Source organism: Neltuma alba, unplaced genomic scaffold, assembly GCF_004799145.2.
Source record: "Neltuma alba isolate B1F8T4 unplaced genomic scaffold, ASM479914v2 tig00010803_pilon, whole genome shotgun sequence".
Taxonomy (NCBI): domain Eukaryota; kingdom Viridiplantae; phylum Streptophyta; class Magnoliopsida; order Fabales; family Fabaceae; genus Neltuma; species Neltuma alba.
This window is the reverse complement of record NW_021635617.1, coordinates 1-20,339: the sequence shown is the minus strand read 5'-3', so window position 1 is coordinate 20,339 and position 20,339 is coordinate 1. Positions and strand designations below refer to the sequence as shown.

Here is a 20,339-nt window from a genome sequence, read left to right as displayed (position 1 = left end):
TCAGAAACTTGAGCTTGCCCACTCGCAGCGAGAGCAGTGTGAAGAGCCCAAGCCGGAACAGGCTAACGAACACGGAGGAACAGAGGAAAGGGAATGACTCTGTTGGTCAGAGAAGAATCTCTCCGGTTCATTCCCCAAAATTAGGTTCAAGAAGGAATGTACCCCATCAGCAAGTGACGAATAGATCGCCGAGAATGAGAAAACCGGTGGCTGAGACTTACGAGAAGGATAAGGAGTTGAGTATAGCAGAGGATGAATCATCCACCATCTCGGAGAGCAGCATTAGCACGTCTTCGCAGACAGATACAGAGGTAAAGTTAGCGACAATTTATTCATGAATTGAGCATTGTCATTTTGTGGTAAAAATGCTGAGTCAAACTGAATTTAGATGGGTAAATTATGTTTGTGCAGAGATGCAAGTTGGAGGAGTACAAGGAAGGGAGAAATCTATTGGAGAGGTGTGATAAGCTGCTGCACAGCATAGCCGAAATAACTGCGAGCGAGTTGCAGCCGAGCCCAGTCTCAGTGCTGGACTCGTCTTTTGACAAGGACGAGTGTTCATCACCATCTCCAGTCATGAAGCGGTGCATTGATTACAGAGGTGAGCGACATTCATAATTGCTTGTGGTTCAGCGTCTTGTGTATTTAAAATAAAAGCGTTAATTTTCTAGATTTTGCATTTGTCTTGAACTCTATGGTGACGTCTGCTACCCCCGTAGCCAGCTAGTTTATATGCTTCCTCTTTCCCTTTCCAAGGACAGAGCTACACCTACGGTCTACTTTCCTTTTCCGACGTGGGTGATTCTGGTTGGTTAATTGACTACGTCAAAATGTGCGGGGTGTGGTCCGTCATATCCCCACTCAGGACTCAGGAGTCAATGAGCAAATTAATTGGAAGCTACCACTTCACATGCGTCCGGCCACTGTAATTCTAATTCACTTACATACGCAACGCAAGAAGGCAAAAAGCAACTCTTAATAAGGAATAAAAGAACTAGTGTATCATGTGTAGTAATAACTGTTCCTGTACAATATAAAACATGGGCGATTGACACTTGACAGTAATATACTAGCTGAATGTGAGCATATTTGGCCACTCCAATTCTATGTCAAGCATCGGAGTATTTTCGTTTAGGCGGTGTTGGTGTTGTTAATGCTATTTCTCTGTTCATTACAGAACAACCCGCCGAGTCAGAGGACGACATGTGGAGTGCAGCCATGGGTTTCATGGGAGGAGCCAAATCGGAGGAGACATCCGAGGATTACGACTTCGTTTATGTGTCGGAAATCCTGCGAGCTTCCAATTACTTGCCCGAAGACAGCGACATTTTCCTATTACTGGAAAAGCAGCAGTATCTCAAGGGGAATGACACCTCCAAAGCTTCCACCCTCCAAAGAAGACTCATCTTCGACACCATACACGAAATCCTGAAGCGGAATAAACAACTTCCGCCGTGGAAGGCAATTTCGTGGATTGGGCAGACACCGTTGTTGCAGAGAATATGGTCAGAGTTCCGGCGGATCCGAAGAGAGAAGGAGGAATCAGAGGACTTGTTCGACGTAATATGCGGCGTGCTAAGGAAGGATCTGGCGGAGGACGGCATGAATGGATGGGGAGAATGCCCAGTGGAGATGGGCGAGGTGGTTCTAGACATCGAACGTCTCGTGTTCAAGGATCTCATCGGCGAAACCATACGAGATCTCGCCCAATCATCTAACAGGCTCTCCGCCCTTCGTAGGAAATTGGTGTTTTGAAATCGGATTAGGAATGCGAGGAATGAAGAAAAGCTAAAATCCCCCGGAAAAATATTTAAAAAAAGAAAAGAAAGAAAAGACACCAAAAAAAGAAAAAGATGAAGAACAAGAAAAGGGGTCGATTTTGGTTGCGTTGCTCGCTTTTCCTCCGCCTAATCATTTTTTATTCCCTTTTTTAGTGAAGGAATTAGGAATTTGGAAGCTGAAATCTAGGCAGACCGAAGGATGACTATTTTATTTGGGTATAAATAAAGATGGCATTTACTATAATTCTATGGGGAGTGGCTGGTAATTGGCCAAAGCTGTGAGTTGTGACCCCCGCCCCCCGGTATCTCGCCGAATGTTCCTTTCCAAACGAATAATGCGGAAACGCTTCCATCGCCTTTTTTTTTTATTGTGTTTTTCATTCAACCTTGCATGAAAAGGTTGCAAAAAAATCCCGAAACTTGTTAGTCGGAATATGTTGAGATTAGATCTATCAATGTCTGTTTACGTAATTATATTTTCACCGTTTTAAAATGGTCCCGAAACTGGAATCCAGTATAATGCCCTTTCTTATTGGCCAATTAATTCATTGGATGACTGGCAAGAAAGTTCAATTTCACTGTTTTATATGTTGTTTTATCTCAATCATCGACAGGAGTCCGCAGTGAAATAGTTCATGATCACACGTGGCAGATTGCATTTTCTCCCAAAACATTTAAACAGCATCATCTAAAAAGGCAAATTAGTTGGACGATTTTCGGTGCTCAATTGACGCTCTACCAGCGTTAACCATCATTTAGTAATTCAGTTGGGGGGTAATATTTAAAGAGCAGACTTTTTATCTGAAAGATTACCTCTGAAAAGTACAGCTGAGAACAATGTAAATTATTAATGTTGCGTGATTTGTGAAATGTTTGGTTTGAGAGAGATAGGAGGGTCCCACAAAAGTGTGAGAAAAAGGGAACAGCAAAGGCACTTGAGCAATTATAAAGGGAACGGGATGCAGCCGTTTTTGATGCGTGAGAGGCTCACTTCACTTGAAGCGACAGATGGATTTCGTTTCGTTTAAAGGATGCGTCATTCTTCTTCCTTTGTCATTCAATAAATAGCTCTTCTCGCCTCACCCATCCAAACCCATGAAATGAATATAACAAAAAACCATTCTACACTAAATAAAATGCAAGTGCCATGGGATTAATCATAAGAAGATCGGTTTGAAGCGAGGCGGGCAGTGGGCACAGAACAAGAAATGAGTAGTTAGTTAAGGGTATGGATTGGGAAACAGTAATACTAATAGCAAGAGAGGCATGGATAAGGATTTATAATGAATCTGGGTCCTTTGTGTCTCCCCAGACCCTACTCTCCCTGTCAACATGTCATGCTTATAACAGGTACTCCTGCTCCACAAATAGCGTGTAATGTATCATCCTCCAAGCACGCTTTGAATTGACCTTCACTGCCCTCTCCACATGCTCCTTTGCTTTTCATGCGCAGATCAGTTCGTTATCTTCCTATCCTCTCTCTCTCTCTCTCTCTGCGCAAATAACATATGTACATATCTCTTTCACCTCCCAACTAATAATATCCCCTTTTATTAGAACAAACAAATTGAAGCAAGCAGTTGAACGGCGTGCAAAATGCGAAGGGGTCCAAAAATTTGCATGATTGGTACCAGCGACTGGATAATGACACCAGCAGGTGGATGGGCTTCATGAAACCTCAAACGGGATCTCAATGTGGTATGAGAAGCTAACACTTGACGGATACCCGATAATATAATTCTTCCTCTCTGTTCACTTCTTTTCTTTCTTTCCTCAATTATGGGATTACGTACTGTTCTGGAATCATTCTAATATCATTCATGTGCCCAGCCAGGGGCTACGTTGGTGGTAGGGTCTGTTCAGGGACAGGACCCCCACAATTCCCAGAAACAACCAAGTGATTTTTCCTCTCGAGTGGGTCCGTAGTGGGTTGTGATTGCACATTATTAATCCCCAGCCAAACAATCTGCATTAAAAAAGCACAAGAAGCTAAGCTCCTAAACAAGAGGGAGAGGGGTCGTCTGTCATCCGGAAAGGGCACAAACCTAGCAAAGCATGTGTGTTTCCAGACGTGGATGGGTGGAGTTGCAGAAGCACATGCCTCTGCTCTCTGCTCTCTGCTCTCTCTCTCTTACTCTCTCAATCCCTATGAGTTGGCTTCTTTTCATCTAAATACTCATTTAAATCTGTCCAATCCTTGTCCTCGCTGGCTTCCATCTTCACTCTTGTCTCCTTCTTTTGTTCATTAATGGCGAAAGCTTCTTCGCCAAGCCCTATTCCTTACCCCCGTTCATGCTTGATTCAGTATATATTGAATGCCCTGTCCGACCTTTTTTGTTACAATTTTGCCACGAGCTTTCATAAAAATGAAAAAACAATTTAACTTCGATTCAACTAAATAAGGAATTTGAAAAGACGCCGTGCTGGAATTGAAATGGAAGAAGTCAGAGACGGGTATGATACAAAAACAGCTTTTCGGCTGGGCATCAAAGACAGTACTGGGCCGAATCAATATTCGAAGCGCTTCGAAAAGGACTTTGTAATTTGGACCTATCTGGAAACCCCAAAAAATGTAGTGGGGAAAAAATCTCTACTTTGGGCCTTACCATTATAAGACAAAAGCGATCCTTTCCGGAGAGGCCTAACATAAGAAAATCATTCCCTTGCCTTTTTTTTTTAACTTTTCTTTTTGCTACAATTTTTTTGGTTCACTCGCTCGGTTTCGAGGAATTCAAATTCTTAGAGAAAGTGCAATTATTCTTAGGTTAGTTTAGCTTACGTGTATGATAGTTGAATTTAATTATTGAGTCATCTCATTTTCAAACTGTTCGGGTAAATAAACAGTGCAAAGCTTCATTATCAACACAAATCTCACTGTTCTTTCTTCTGATTTTGTCTTCGGATGTGTCCAGAAATACTTTTTAAAAACACTTTTTCTTATAAATCAAGACAAATTCCTTAACATATTTATTTTATATACTATCTCCAATCCTAAATATAAGAACTAGTTCATTCATTTGAATAGATCAAAAAATAAATTAAATTAGTTATTTGTTATAAATAAACAGTCTTTCTTAAAATATCCTTACTAATCAAATATATTGACTATAACTATTATTATTTAAAAAACTACTTTAAGAAAAATATATAAATATAAAAAACAAGTGAATTGAAATCTTATAATTAAAACCAAAATAAAAGTCAAACAAAATCTTATATTTAAAAACAGAGATAGTACTCCTCCGATCCTAATTATAAGACCCAATTGACTTATTTGAGGAGATTAAGGAAGTAAGTTAAGTTGGTTATTTATAATAAATAAGTGTTGTCATTCCTAAAATATCCTTGCTAATTAAGTATATTGACTAAAACTATCATTATTAGAAGGATTATTTTGGAAAAAAATGCATAAATATAAGAGACAAAATGGATTGGGGTCTTATAATTAGGACCAAATAAAAAGTCAAATAGGATCTTATAATAAGGACCGGAGGAGTACTATATAAAGGCGCAGAGTAGCAGACATTCTCGGGCCATCGTGGATGACGAGGACTCAACTCCTAGAATGCGAGTAATATCAAACCAAACAATAATGAATCATTCAGGAGCTGAAGAAACTGTTAATTTAGACAAGGCCGTTGCAGAACCTCGGGAAACATTTCAGCAATTTCTTGAAGGACGCCCTCCTCCTTGCGTTGCTTGAATTCTAAGAAAGAAGCTAACGCATTGAGATTTGCGAAGGTTAAATGAACTACGGACAGGCTACGTCCTTAATAAATGGCCACCACTATCTTACGTTCAAGTAAAAGGAAGAATTCATGATTCAAGAGCGCTCCAAATCTCCTACAGACTCCATACAGTTAAACTAAACAAATCCAAAAACACCGACCATATACATTCTAACATTCAGTTCTAATCAAACCAGTCAAGTTTCCCTACACAGCAACCACTACTACCTAACAGTGAAATGAGAAGCAAGGTGCTCATTCTTTGGAAGTTTTGTTGATCAAGGATTTGTGGATATGAGGGATAACTCCACCGCCAGCAATGGTCCCTTTAATCAGAGTGTCTAGCTCTTCGTCTCCTCTTATAGCCAATTGCAAGTGCCTGGGCGTGATCCTCTTCACCTTGAGATCTTTGCTCGCATTTCCAGCAAGCTCAAGAACTTCTGCTGTCAGATATTCCAGAATTGACGCCAAATAAACTGCAGCGGTGGCACCAACACGACCATTCGCTTGGATCCTTTGTTTCAGCTGCCTATGAATACGACCCACTGGAAACTGAAACCCACCCATGCCAATTTCGTCAACTCGAGCAAACAGACATGAAAGCATTCTAGTCAATCATGACAGTCCCAATTTGATACTCTGATTTAACGCTGCCTCAATATTCTTTTGGTGTCGAATGTTACAATCTAAGATGGTAATCTACATGCCTACAACCATTGCCTTGCCCTGATTTGACATCTAAGCGTGCTGAGTCTGAATTTTGGCATTTAAAACTTACATTAAAAATGTAACTATCTCTACGATAACAATGCTTCCAGGAAGTAATCTTGCTAGAAAACTATACTGCGCTCGAACACATCAAGGATTATTTCCCTAAATCTTACTTGCGTTGGGCAGCATCAAACCAAGATTTCTTAATTATTGATAAACTCTAGGCATGGTCGCGTTCCTCCACAGAGGAAGAGCAACAACTGAGAGTGGGACACGTTGAAAAGGTAGGAAAGAGGATAAGCATAACTTTCTTGTTTTTTTTGAATGACAGAGGATAAGTATAACTAGATCTGGGTCCGTGGACAAAACACAACCAATCATTTGAACACTGTTAGCCATTAGCAACAATTAAAGCAAGGTGTTACTCGACGTCAGCGATTTATTATAACATAGACGTCCAAATAGAATGAAACGGTGGGAGAGATGTGGGTCACCTGGATTCCGGCACGGGATGAACGGGAAACCGGCTTTTTCTTATCCTTATCTTTGTCCTTGTTAGCGGCCGTGGTTTTCGCAGCAAGAAGACCCTTCCCGCCTTTTCCCGCCATTTCCTACCTGCAGATTAAGTAGACAGGCCATTTCAGAACTTGGGAAGAACCGAGATGAAATAATAGTAATTAAGAAAACAGAGCAGCATAGGCAGATTTCGGGGGAATAAAGGGGCAAAGTGAACGAGTTACAACAACACAAAACTATCGCGGAGTATACAAAATCAAGAAAAATACAAAACATACAATAGATAAGGTGTTTACTGAATAATAACTCTCCGCAGAGGGGAATCACGAAAGGAAGACTGGAAAACAAACCAAAGGACAAAATCAAGAAAAAAACAGGAGACAAACGTTTTGAAGATTCCAGCTTGGTCATATTTTAGGGCTAGTGAAGTGACGACAGCCGGATGGAAACGCGTGTGATGTGACAGCCGGGAACAGTGAGTGGACGATTTTATTTTTTTTAAGGGAAAAAAAAGGGGTTGGCTAACATCCAACGCCCATAGACATGTTTCTTCGAAGCAACAAACAGAGAGAATCAGAGAAATACCTGTTAGTGGTGGGAGACGAAAGAGGAAAAATGAAGTGTGGAGAGGAAGACTGGGGAAGAAATTTAAGATAATTGGTGCGTTATGACTTGACTTTAGGTTGGGATGTGCGAACATTTAATGCGGAATCCGGTCACAAGAAATGGCGGTCACTCGCGTGGGAATTGAACAATCCATCATGAATTGCAAAATATTTTAATTTGACGCTTTTGACTTTTTGGTAAGACTGGGCTTTTCCTTTTGCCTATACTGCCCATATTTAGAAGCCCAAATAATCCAGGCTGAATATGGGTAGCCCAAAAGCAATTCCACCCGGTGGTGGGCTAAACCCAGATACAGAGCTGACTATAAAGCCCCCTACGAAACCCAGTGTTTGTTGGAGATTCGTTCCCTTGTTTGTTTCAAACTCTTACACTGTAGTACTATTGCGGTTTGTTGTTTGTCGCGGGATGCATCATTTGTCTGATACAGGAAGAAAACTAGGAAACAATTGGCTTAAAAAACAAAACAAAAAAAAAAACAAGAAGAAAGAAAGAAAGATGCTCTCCTCAAGGTGAAAGGAACGCGGAAACTGAAGCTAAAGTAAAGCGCCTGCAAGCGCACGGGAAGTTGACGTTGAAATGAAGCATGCCTAATCGTTTAATTTGACGTGTTGTGATTAGCATGTTAAAGTAGTTATAGCTAATATATTACTTCCTGTGCTAATTACAAGATCTTAATTATAGTTTATAAACGAGATCTTATAATTAGAATCGGAGGTAGTACATGATTAGCCCAAAAAAAATTAAAGAAGAATAACACCTATTTATAATAAATAATTAACTTAACAAATGTTCCTAATATATCAAAATTAATTAATTAACTTTTATATTAAAAATCGAAGGTAGTATCAATTTAACTGTGTAATGCAAATAATAGAAAAAAAGTGAAAAAAAATCCTTAAAATAGAAAAAATGTTGCGGCATGGTGATTTGAGATGGTTTGCAAAGTCTTTTTGAGTGAATCCTGTTAGGCTGGGAAAACGGACAACAACGTTAAGATGGGTTGGGGAATATGCCACTAAATGGCATAGAGACGGAAAACTCACGGGACCACAGTAAGCACTCAATTTCATTGAACAGTTCTTCTCCTCGGGAAACCCGCCAACTGTTCCAATTTCCACTTCCATTCGTGAATTTAGATGCTTTTTCCACCCATTCTCCTTTTTTTTTTTTTTTTCATTTTTTTGCTTTTTCACTTTTCTTTTCCGCGACTTAACTTTCACTCACACGCTCTACCTACAAGACTTGCAGAAATGAATGCCCTAGGCTCAACCGCCAACTCTGTTTCCAAATAAATAGTACCAGTACATGGGGCCAGGCCAACCCGCATTTTTTGACCCCTTAACATGTTGCTTTCACCTTTTTCTTCCCCTGTTTCTTTCTCTTTCTCGCTTGTGTCGTGCCCTTATTACCCTCGTAGCTTCTCATCCTCTATATGCTTCTTCAGTCCTTTCAGTATCAAATCCTAATAAACAGGGCAGAGAACAAGAAAATTTTGAACGCGTCATCTCGCTTTATCCTCGATAAAGCCCAACATATGCTCTCTGATATCTAAGCCTTTGCTTTTTGTTGCCATTGATGGGACACAAGCGCGTCTAAGCGTAACTGCTCATCCGTGGCCCCGCCGGTGCTAAAGCATGTAGAAAATTAAACTAATGTTTCTGTCCTTTCTTTTTAGACTAACATATAAAATTTAAGTGGCTTTTCTGGAGTTTTGATGAGGCAAGATACCTGCGTAATGGTGAATTAGTCCGGTGAGAATACGATGTTGATCTGGAAAAATAATAGACCTGAAAGCGACGCGAACCCTGGAATGGAGGATGGATTGAGGAGGAAGACTCAAGACTAGTGAAGGTAAAAGAACAAAAGTGATTTCTCCCCAGGGTCCAAAATAACAGTGATTGATTGATGTTTCACTGGCAAGATGGCTCGGGATGGTCTATGGGCCTGGCCATTTTAACCCACATTACCGGACAACACAATCATGATTGTTATACCAACCCAAACATCTCAATCCATTACATGTCTCTAGCCTAAGCTGGACGCAAGCAGTGATTTATTTGTGAAATAAAATAGATTAAGATGTTATATTTTTAACATTAAAACCAACTTCTCACTTAGTTCATACATCCAAGACCAAGATAATATCAGTGAAGAGTATTTTGAATTTAAAAAAATTAATATGAACGATTAGATAAATGGGTTTTTATACAGAGTGGCAAAGTAACATTATGTGGTACAGGATTTTCAGTCCCCTCCCCTTATTTGGTTGGAGTATTTTTTAATAGAGGGAAGAGAGCCGCTCCCGTCCCCTCATTTGGCTGAAGAAATTTTAAGGATGGGAAGGGCTTCCATTCCCTCCTTTCTTCTTCTTAGCCTTCCCTTTAAAAATAAGGTTTTTTGGATGGGAGATAAGAGAGAAAATATTTAATTTTATAACTAGTATTAGTAAAATAATATAATTTCTCTTTTATCCTCTCTTTGACCCTTTCATTCTACGCTTCTCTTTCAATCTTATAATTTCAATAGCTCTAATCAATTCAACTCCATCCTCCTCTTATATTCAACAATTCAACTAGAAAAATCAAACTGTTTTGCTTAAAAAAAAAAAATTATACAAATCATTGGGACAAAAAAAAAGAAACAATGAAGAATTAAAATATTTTTTAAAAAGTCAATATATAGTAATATTAACTTAAGTTAGATAATAAAAATATTTTAATTAGTTAAAAATTTAAAAAAAAGAAATAAAAGATAAAAAATGTTAAAAATATAATTTTTCTTTTGAAACCAGCAGAATCAACGAATAACATTATGACAAAAAATTTGATTTCAATTTTTCTGTTTTGTTTTTCTCAGTAGGTTGTGGTTGTGGCAAAAGCACAACCTAATATTTTTTTAAAGTTGATAAACTGCTTCATACGTGTTGATAAAATAAAAAAAATTATTTAAATTTTATAAGAATAAAATAGTTAATTTTCGAATAGCTCCCGTCCCTTCCCTTCTTATGTCAAATAAGGTATCATTAAAATGCCTCCCCTTCATTCCCCTCCAATCAATTTAAATAAAAGATTATTAATATTCTTTCCCTCTTCTCTCTTTCCTTCCTCTCTCCTTCCTTCCCCTGCCTTCCTCTTCCCTCCATTGAAATGCCTCTCTTTTCTGTCTTTCTATCAAGCCAAACACAGCGTAAAGTGCAATGGAGAGGCCAGTGCAATTTGCTTATGGAGATGTCAAACTTTTTCTCTCGGGTGAAATTGTATTGCTGAAAAAATACGAACAGAAAAAGCTGTTTTGATGACGGAGAAGAAAGAAACGGACAAATGCATAAAGTGAGGATAATTCTTTTCCATGTTGAGTCGGTGGAGCTAAAGCCTTATTAAATGGTGTCCCTGACGCTGAATTTTACTACCATATATCCCACGCCTATTCAGAATAGACTCGAGACTTTGTACTCGTGTGCGTTTTTCTTCATGCGACCGAAAGCGGTAGGACTCTGGCTTCCATCTCTCTTCGACGGTGTGAATTGGATAGAAGCTCTGAGAGAAGAGAGGAAGAACCTGTCGATGATGGCACTGTTTGATCTCGACGTTGTTCGTATTTTCAGTTTTCCACTGATGGCACTGCGAATCCACGCCTATGGCCCACGCTTCCTCCTTCCTCTTCGTCCGCCTTCCATTTGTCTGAATCAAAGATTTTTGTATCCCTTTGCCGCAACATGAGCTGATAAGCAAATCTAACTTTAGAAGCGTCTAGCAAAAGCGGCAGAACAAAATAAAAATAGAGAGGGATGCGAGGGGAAGAGGAACGAGGAAATGAGGAATGGCACAATAACACCGCACTGTCAAAACAAAAGTACTGTTTATTAGGGTATTTTAAACCAAATCATGGTTTTATGCACAATTTTATGGTATATGTAAAAAAATAAAAAAAAATACTTCTTTTTTTTCTTTTTTTAAAACCAGACAGCCTGCAAAACCCGCAAGTGATGATGATCGGACAGATACACAAGTACTCAAGGAGGGACGGATCTAGAAGCCAGCCAGTAAAGGGGCCAATAATTAAAAATTTCATGCTAATTAATAACCTTATAATGTGATGATCATAAGCTTCATTCCTGCTTGTCACGGGTTAGAACTGCTTTTCTCCTGTACGTAGGGGGATGATGCCTGTCTTTTTAATTAAACAAAATCATAAAAAGATTCATAAAAGAAATAACTTCAGCACCTTTGACAGATAAGAATAAGCATTTTTACGAGAGATGTCATTGAATTAGGAAAGTTTTTTAGCACGGGGGCTTGCATCGTCACGGCAAGAAGATTCGAATGCTCTTCGTCCCTAAATTTCAACCAGCAGAAAAGCTTTTGATGCCATTCAAAGGGGGGAAACAAAAAGGGGGGGAGGCTCTGATGGGGCTATGATCAGTCACGAGGCGGCGATAACTGCGTATCACTCAGGCATGAGGAACATTTGAAATAGCCACCCCTATTTACGCTATGAGAATAGTGTCATATTAGCAAGATGTTAGAGAATATTTGGATAAAAATCAAATCATAATTTTAAAAATAATTTTATAATAAATGAAATAATTAAGTCTATTTTAATTTATGTAAAAAACACTTTTTAAAAATGTTTCTGGGCATTTCAAACATTCTGGTAATTTCTTGTGTTTAACTAAATTTCTCTTGACTGATTATAAATGTCAAAAAGTATTTATTGCTTGCTACTCAATTAACAGTCTGGCAAGGACTGATTTGGAGTCTTGAAAGAAAAAATGAGAGGATAATATTCTTACCGCATAGTTATCTATTGTTGGTTGACGTTGTGATTAATTTAATTTAATGAGCATTGCAATCAAGTCTGAAAAAAGAAACATAATTATTAAAAAGTCTCAATAACATTCTAAACAGCATGTACGCTATGTTTGGCTCGATGGAGAGAAGGGGAGGGGAGGGATTTTAATCAAGGGGAGGGGAGGGGAAGAAAGGGGAGGGTAGCTACAAAGGGGAGGAAGGGAAGAGGAAGGGAGGGGAGGGATTCTAATGATCTCCTGTTTGGATTGATTGGAGGGGAGGGGAGGGAGTAATTTTAATAATACCTTATTTTGTTCTAATAAAAAATTGACTATTTTAACCTCATAAAAATTTAAATGAATTTTGTCACTTTTTTATTTTGTTTAAGATATAACTATATATATATATAATACAATTCACCAATTTTGATTTACAAGACATAGTCACACACTTATAGAATATCAAGATAAAAAGTCATGAGTGATAGATTTCAATCAAAGAAAAGACTTTGAAGGTGAAAAAAAATACCAACAACCTCTTGGAATTAGAAGAAGAGAAAAAAAAAAGTTTACAAATGCTCACTAATTTTGTAGACAATTATCTTAATGACCTCTTGTTAGATGCTCAAAAAAACTCTCTTATGTAGAAATGTTTACGACTAATTAGAGGTTAACAAATCAAAAGGGTATATAAGGAATTAAAATATTATCTCTCATCTCCCCTCCAAAAAACCCCACTTTTGGAGGGGAGGCTAGAAGGGAAGAGGAGGGGAGAAGAATCCCTCCCCTCTTTAAAAAACATCTTAACCAAACGAGGGAAGGGGAGGGGCTTCCCTCCCCTCCTAAAAAATTACACCAGCCAAACAAGGGGAGGGGAGCAACTCCCCTCCCCTCCCCTCCAAAAATCCCGTACCAAACATAGCGGTAATGACAAATCTTAAAGTAGAAAAATAACAACTTCTAACCTGTTATTGGGACTTGTTTGAAATTATTTTTTTATATTGAGATTTCATTATAATTTTCTTTATAATTTAGTACGCTGCGTAAGATAACTATTGGCCTTGTGACTTCCTTACAACATAAATTGGATCAGCAAAACAGTGGTTTTAGGTACCATTTTCCAACATAATTATAAGACCCAGTTGACTAATTTTGAGAGATTAAAGAACTTAGTTAGGTTAGTTATTTGTAATGAATATATGTTGTTTTTTCTAAAATATCCTTACTAATCAAGTTTATTGGCTAGACCTATCATTATTAGAGGAACTACCTTGAGAAAAAATACATAAATATGAGAGATAGAGTGGATTGAAGTTTTATAATTATGATCAAAATAAAAGTCAAATGAGGTCTTATATCAAGGACTGGAGATAATATTTCTTTAATACTACCTCTGATCCTAATTATAAGAGCTATCTGACTAATTTGAAGAGATTAAGAAAATAAGTTAAGTTAGTTATTTGTAATGAATATGTGTTGTCTTTCTTAAAATATCCTTGGTAATCAAGTGTATTGGCTATAACTATTATTATTAGGATGATTTTTTTGAAAAAAAATATAAATATAAGAAACAAAATTAATTGAAATTTTATATTTAGAATAGAAATAAAAGGTAAATAAAATTTTATACAAAACACTGGAGGTAGTATTTTGATTGTACTGGCGCTCACGCCAGGTCCAATTTAAGGACTGTTGAAGAGAACTCTAATGCACGATATGCCGGGTTTCCTTAGATGAGAGCACTCCAGAGAAGCGTGACATTGAATCGAAGCCTGCATGATTGGCTGCCAAAAAGACAAATTAAATACATTGCCGAATCCTAGTACAGATCTTTCGTGACATGCGTGGTCTCGCCCATTATCTGTGAAGTTCGAGAGTCGAGAAGATCAAAGAACAGCACAGAAATATACCCGCACCATATTATATTGAGTCATCTTGAGAGTTTTATTTGTGTTTTATGCTTTAATATCACGTTCTTTCTTCGGTGCCTGATACAAAAGCAAATTAACTAATTTAAATAAATTAAAAAATTTTGTTGAGTTAGTTATTTATAATAAAATATTGTCGTCTTTTCCAGAACATTATTGTTAACAATGTGTATTAGTTAGAATTATCATTTGATGAAACATTTAACATATACTACTACTATAAAAACTATTTGAAAAAAAATAAATAAATATAATAAATAAAATAGATTGAGATATTATATTCATGACTAAATTAAAAGTCAAACTTCTATATTAAAAATTAGAGTCGTAATTTATTGCTAAGTGTTGCTGAAGTATTCCTACTTTTTCATGGTCAACTCTGATTTGTCAAAACCCTCGAGCAAAATATAAAGCCCCTGCAAGGTTAGCTGGATAACCTGGGAAAACACCACCTGCATTTGATTATTATGCCCGATGACGAGAAAATCTCCCAAATCAGTGGACTGAGAAAACCTGTACATTAGATGCAGCCGTCCCCCGAAATGAATAACAGCAAGACTTTCTTTCACTTATCGATATAGATATATGAAACACATGTTAACCGTAAATTTTTAAAAATTTTATTTTTAATAATTGCAATTTTATCATCTGTGCTTTTAAAAAAAAAAATCAACTGCTAATATCAGAAAGAAGGCTTGAAGATATGCAGAAAAAGACAGATGGTTCAGAGAACCAAACCCGGGCCACACTTGTCAATCAAACTTAGCCCCTCTTTCTCCCTCCGAATTACTCCCTCCGGTCCTTTTTTATGAAGAGATTAAAATTTTAAATGGCTTTGATTAATTTTATAAAATTTTATTTATCTAAATATTTAATGTGTTTTTATCAGTTTATTTCTAATTAATTTAGCTTGGTCCGATTCAGCTAACACCCCCGAGTGGTATCAGAGCCAGCACAAATCTTGACAGACGTGAGATATCATTAGTGAGGGTGAGTAAGAAGATATCATCTTATCATGAGTGAAACCTCAAACAGCCTTGAACCCGTTCGTCTTTCTTCTTCCTTCATCCCACAGAGACTTCCTTCCTCTGTTCGTAGAACTCTTTCCAGAAAAATAGAGAACCTTGTTGAGATAGATCATCTTCCTGAAGATGCTAGAGTTCAGGAAACAGATCTACCTCTTCTCAGTCCTTACAGTCTTTATCATCGTACCAACCGTGTCACCAGAAATGTTAGAAACCTGATTTCCACCCGAAGACCCCATGTTAAAGAAATTGTCCAGTCTACCAGACTAGAAAACTGTGGTCTTCCTGCCTCTTCCTCTGAACAGTACGTCAATTTTGATATACCTCAACCTTTGATCAATGAGTGGATAGCCCAAGGTTATACTCATCTCCATATTGGTGCTGTACGTCTTATCCTTACTCTTCATGGGAGAAAAGGAATCCCAGCCACTGCTAAAGTTGCTCTAGTCGATACTACTTATACTACCTACAGTAATGCTTTGATTGGCGCTGTACTGACCACTCTTAGCAACGGTAGTGTCATCCTTACTATGGCTCCAGACTTCAACATCAAGCTTTCAGATCCAACTTTGACGGACAGACTAAAAATCCAAGTCCAGATAGTTGGAGCAGAGCAAGATCCCAGAGCTATTGCAGCAACTCTTCATCATCAAGTCATTTATAGACTCCAGAATCATGCTCTTGATCTTCATTTTCCAAACTCCACTAAAGATGCTCTTTATGTGGTTTCTGATAGAGCTGATGATACCTCCATCATCCAGATTCCTCGACAGATCCCAAAAGAAGAACTTGCTCAGTTGATGCCTCTTGAGTGGATCACCAACTATGAAAAACACTTTCATGGTGTTCAAAGGGATGTCCATACTTCTACTCCTCCTGAGATAAAAAGACTTCCAGACGGCACAGTCAAAACTGTCTTCACCAAGCCTGGCCAGGAAGGTTCTTCTGTACCTTCTGGACGTATTTTGACCATCACTCCAGCCTATCTCCCATCTAAGCGAGACCCTCCAATTGCTTGGGTAGATCAGAATGCCAAGCCATGTTATGTGTCTCACATAAATGGCCACTTCATTTGGGATCATGCACCAGAAGAATGTGATCCTGATTGTGAGTGTGATACACCTTATTGGTGGGAAGCATCAGACGATGAAGATGAAGATGGATGGTCTTATCCCATCAGATATGCCATAAAAAAGAAGAGAAAGGAGAAGAATACATCTCCTTGTTCCCACAGACGTCACCATCGCCACCATGATGATGATGATCATGGTCCGAAGCAGAAAGCTAGAAGCTGGAAGGCTCCTATCTCTACTGTTCCTTCTAACAGATTATCTCTATATGATCTGCTTAAAGAAACAGGTCACGAAAATCTCCTCCCTAAACAGAAGCCAGATCCAGTGATTCCTGTCATCCAACAATCCATCCCGTGTATAGCAATGATGGATCCGTATGAGCAGGATTTTCCTCCTCTTGAAAGAAGAACCAACAGAGAAACAAAGGTTACAGCAAGACCTTTCTCTGTTCCAACAGAAATCTCTCCTACTGGTGAAGCTAGACCAGTCTCAGCAGCAGAAGAAGTTCTTAACTGGCAGACCCAGAATGCGATCGGCCAGAATAGAACTCTGACAAAGATTGATTCAAAGCTTGACTTGCTGACTCTCAGAACTGATACTCTGACGAGCAGGCTTGACCAAGTCTCTGATCAAGTCAAACAGCTTTATATGACTCTAACTTCTCAGGCTTATCAACTGGATGCAGATCTGAAGAAATTTATCGAAAAGGGATACATTGGACCAGAGTTTACCAGGAAAGAGCAAGAACTGTCACAAATCCGAAAGGATTTACAAAGAATCGAGTCAGATATAGCTAAAGATCATTCACAAACCATCTATGACCCTTATCCATCTTACCCCTCTAGTTTTCAACTCCCCACATACCCAGCATCACCTCCTTCTTATCCCAGAGAATCTGATTACAGCAAGGTTTTCAAAATGTCTTATCCTATTTTAAGACAATTGAGAAAACCCCGACAACCAACTTTTTCACCCATCCAACCAAACCCTCCTCCCAAACCTCCAGTACGACCACCTCATTTCCCTTCATCTGAAAGACTTTTCTACCCATCATCCTCATATACTAAACCTATTGAACCAACACCGTCCTCTCAAGGAGTTGTGATAAGAACTCCACCATCATCTCCACCAAAACAAACTCCTCCTCCAGACAGAGAAAAAAGAAAAGAAGTTGCAGATCCAAACAAAACCATAGCCACTTTCCAAACTGTGGATAAAGATCAGTCATCAACAGATGGAACCTCTGAACCTGAATCTGATTCCTCTATTGAGTACAGTTCTAACTCTGATCCGGAGATATATCATGCTGATATCTCTAAAGTAGCAATGGTCCAGCCAGATCCCACAGTTGAAGATCCTATTGATGAAGACCCATCTGTTCCTCAAACACCTGAGCCAAGAAGAACAGACTATAAACCTACTACAGGTCCATGGTTCACTTTTGATGATCTCCCTCCAGAAAAATGGAGAGACAGACTCCATGAGTTCGGAGCATGGATTGACCTGCAGCTTGCCAGGCATGATGCAACTCTTGAGGAAGTTCTTACAGAATTTCTCTCAAGACTAACAGGAACATTAAGAGAATGGTATCAAAGTCTCAGCGATTACCAGAAGATAGCAGCAGCCAGAGTTGATAATGCAGGAACTCTCCTAGGACTCATTCATAAGGAATTCATTGGTGACTTCCAGATCATTAACAAAAGGCATCGCCAAGAATACTTTGAGATGAAATGCTGCTCTTTAGACAAAAGAGACTTGCAGAAACATTTCCAGAGAATGTCTGAAAAATACTACATGCTTGGAGGAGCCAATGATGTCAATCTCAGGCATACTTTTATTGCCTCTCTTCCAGATGAATTACAACCAGAACTTCATAGAGCTATCAATGCACTCCACAGAAACATGGCTGACATTTCCATTGGAGAAATATATCAGTTGGCATTAGCAACTGTGGATAAGCTCTGTGAACAACAGAAGTTCTTCAAAGGAATGTTGAAAGGACAGTCAAAGCTCAGGCATGCATGCAAGAAACAACATCTGAAAATAAAGTGCAAGGATGATAAAGATTGCTCTTGTTCTACCAAGAGAAAATCTCACTATCGTGATTCAGATATCCAAAGGGTTCTTACTCCAGGAGAAGATCCAGAAAGCCTTTCCTGAGATACTTCAGGAGCGCGCAGACCTTACTCAAAGAAATCTGACAGGTGCTACATATGCAAGAAAAAGGGGCATTTGCAAAAAATTGTCCTAACAAGACAAAAAAGGATGTCAAAATGCTAGTAGAGACATTTGCGCAGACTGTTCTCATGATCAATGAAGATGAAGATGTAGAATCCGTGATCGAAGAACAAGATGCTCAGGATGAAAGAGACACAATATATTCTTCCTTACTCTGAAGATGAGGAAACTGATTCTGAATCCTTTCTCAAGAAGATGATAGTCCTCAAGGGTATTTATATTCCCTTGAACAGCCTGTGCATCGTCTCCTTCCTTGGTTCCGTGGCTTCTCAATCAGAACACAATAAAGTCACTCTTAAGCCAAATGTCAAAATTCATATCCTTCCAGGAAGATATGAAAAGCCAATTCCCCTGTTATTGCCTTATTGATACTGGAGCATGCAGAACCATCATGAATCTGATATTCTCCCCCTGAAGCATGGATCCCTTGTGACCAACTTTTCTTTACTGCTGATTCAAAGCCCTTCAAGATTGAATGGATAAAACGACAGGAAGATTGGTATTCAATTCTTTCCAGGATGTGTTCTATGGATGAAAGTTCTTGGGTAGTGATCTCCTGGGAAAAGACATTCTTATTGGATTTGATGCTTATAATCATACTAGGAATCTTCAAGTCCTGCCTAAGGAATTAGATATAAAAATTTCTTTAGTGCATATACTGAAGTTCCTAATCTCTTGAGATCCAACAGGCACCACCAGGATATGAAGATATTCGAGATCATCTCTCAAATTTTGTGCTGATAGTCATCAACAATTCTCTCATCCTTTCCATTATGGAAAAAATCAAGAGTTTTTCATAAAACTCCCCTTCAAGAAAATGAAGACATCAGCCCCACAAAGGCCTCTCATCCAGGAATGAATCCAGAAGATCTCAAGCTCGCTAAAGGGAATGTGCTGCACTTCTCAAACAAGGCCTTATTGAACCAACAAATCTATCTAATGGGCTTGTCAGGCATTCTATGTTGAAAAAAAGATCAGAAATCAAAAGAGGGAAGAAAAGGTTAGTCATTGACTATAAGCCTCTTAATATTTTCTTCAAGATGACAAATCCCTTTACCAAAGCCCAGTTCACTTACAGTCCATCTTAGAGATGCAAAAATCTTTTCCAAGTTTATCTTAAAGCAAGGATTTTGGCAATTGGGTATCCACCCAGAAGATCGACCCAAAACTGCTTCTGTATTCCAAATGCCAATACCAATGGACTGTCATGCCATTTGGGCTTAAGGTTGCCCATCAATATCCAAAAGGCCAATGACCAGAATTTTGAACCTATGCTTGATAACCTCCTCATTACATGATGACTTTACTTTTCTCAAAAGATGAGGACTCCCATAAACTTTTATTGACCCAGTTCGGGGAAATAATTGAAAAATACGGGATTATGTTGTCGGCAAAGAAAGGTGAAATAGGTTGTCAACAGCATAGAATTTTTGGAATGCATTTTGAAAATGGTCAGTATTATCCTGGACCACACATTGCAGAAGAATTACTCAATTCCCAGACGATAATCTCACCACAAAGCAAATCCAACAATTTCTGGGGATTATTAATATCTTCGAGATTTTATCCCTCATGTGTCAAATCATACCAGCCAGCTGTCCAAACTTCTCAAAAAGAATCCTCCCGCGTGGGGGACAGAGCAAACCTCAGCTGTCAAGAACCTCAAAAGAATTGCACAGCAACCACCTCCTTTAAAGATCCCTGACAGAGGATTACGAATCCTCCAGACTGATGCTAGTGATGACTTTTGGGGAGCTGTCTAATTGAAGAGATAGATGGAAAGAGATTTTACTGTGGACATGCAAGCGGACAATTCAAGGAGTCAGAAAAGATTATCATGTACCTACCAAAGAGATCCTTGCTGTCAAAAGAGGAATCGAGAAGTTCAGCTTCCATCTCAGTCCTTATCAATTCAGAGTAGAA

At 38.6% G+C, this 20,339-nt stretch overlaps 2 protein-coding genes across 4 annotated transcripts; one reads left to right on the top strand and one right to left on the bottom strand.

Moving 5' to 3' along the window:
- Positions 1–6: 6 nt before the first annotated feature.
- On the top strand, positions 7–1,771 carry LOC114759280 (protein LONGIFOLIA 1-like). Its single transcript, XM_028948439.1, has 3 exons — positions 7–311; positions 412–601; positions 1,178–1,771. Exons 1-3 carry the CDS (start codon positions 195–197, stop codon positions 1,753–1,755), a joined length of 885 nt encoding a protein of 294 aa, XP_028804272.1. The 5' UTR covers positions 7–194; the 3' UTR covers positions 1,756–1,771.
- Positions 1,772–5,401: 3,630 nt separating this feature from the next.
- Positions 5,402–7,382, bottom strand: LOC114759279 (histone H2A variant 1). Of its 3 annotated transcripts, none has more exons than XM_028948438.1 (3): positions 7,322–7,382; positions 6,715–6,835; positions 5,402–6,061 (listed from the first exon to the last, which is right to left on the bottom strand). In XM_028948438.1, the coding sequence occupies exons 2-3, from the start codon at positions 6,826–6,828 to the stop codon at positions 5,765–5,767; spliced, it is 411 nt and encodes a 136-aa protein (XP_028804271.1). In that variant the 5' UTR covers positions 6,829–6,835; positions 7,322–7,382; the 3' UTR covers positions 5,402–5,764. The 3 variants fall into 3 exon arrangements, with proteins under 3 accessions (XP_028804271.1, XP_028804269.1, XP_028804270.1); XM_028948436.1 differs by lacking the exon at positions 7,322–7,382 and adding an exon at positions 7,015–7,090; XM_028948437.1 differs by lacking the exon at positions 7,322–7,382 and having other exon boundaries at positions 6,715–6,962.
- Between the last annotated feature and the right edge of the window lie 12,957 nt (positions 7,383–20,339).

Bases quoted from the DNA above. Each gene is read 5' to 3' on its own strand.
- LOC114759280 (XM_028948439.1), top strand. From the start codon at position 195: ATGAGAAAACCGGTGGCTGAGACTTACGAGAAGGATAAGGAGTTGAGT. The intron at 312-411 runs GTAAAGTTAGCG...ATGTTTGTGCAG, and splicing joins CTTCGCAGACAGATACAGAG to AGATGCAAGTTGGAGGAGTA. The intron at 602-1,177 runs GTGAGCGACATT...TGTTCATTACAG, and splicing joins GCGGTGCATTGATTACAGAG to AACAACCCGCCGAGTCAGAG.
- LOC114759279 (XM_028948438.1), bottom strand. From the start codon at position 6,828: ATGGCGGGAAAAGGCGGGAAGGGTCTTCTTGCTGCGAAAACCACGGCC. The intron at 6,062-6,714 runs GTGACCCACATC...GGTGGGTTTCAG, and splicing joins CATCCCGTGCCGGAATCCAG to TTTCCAGTGGGTCGTATTCA.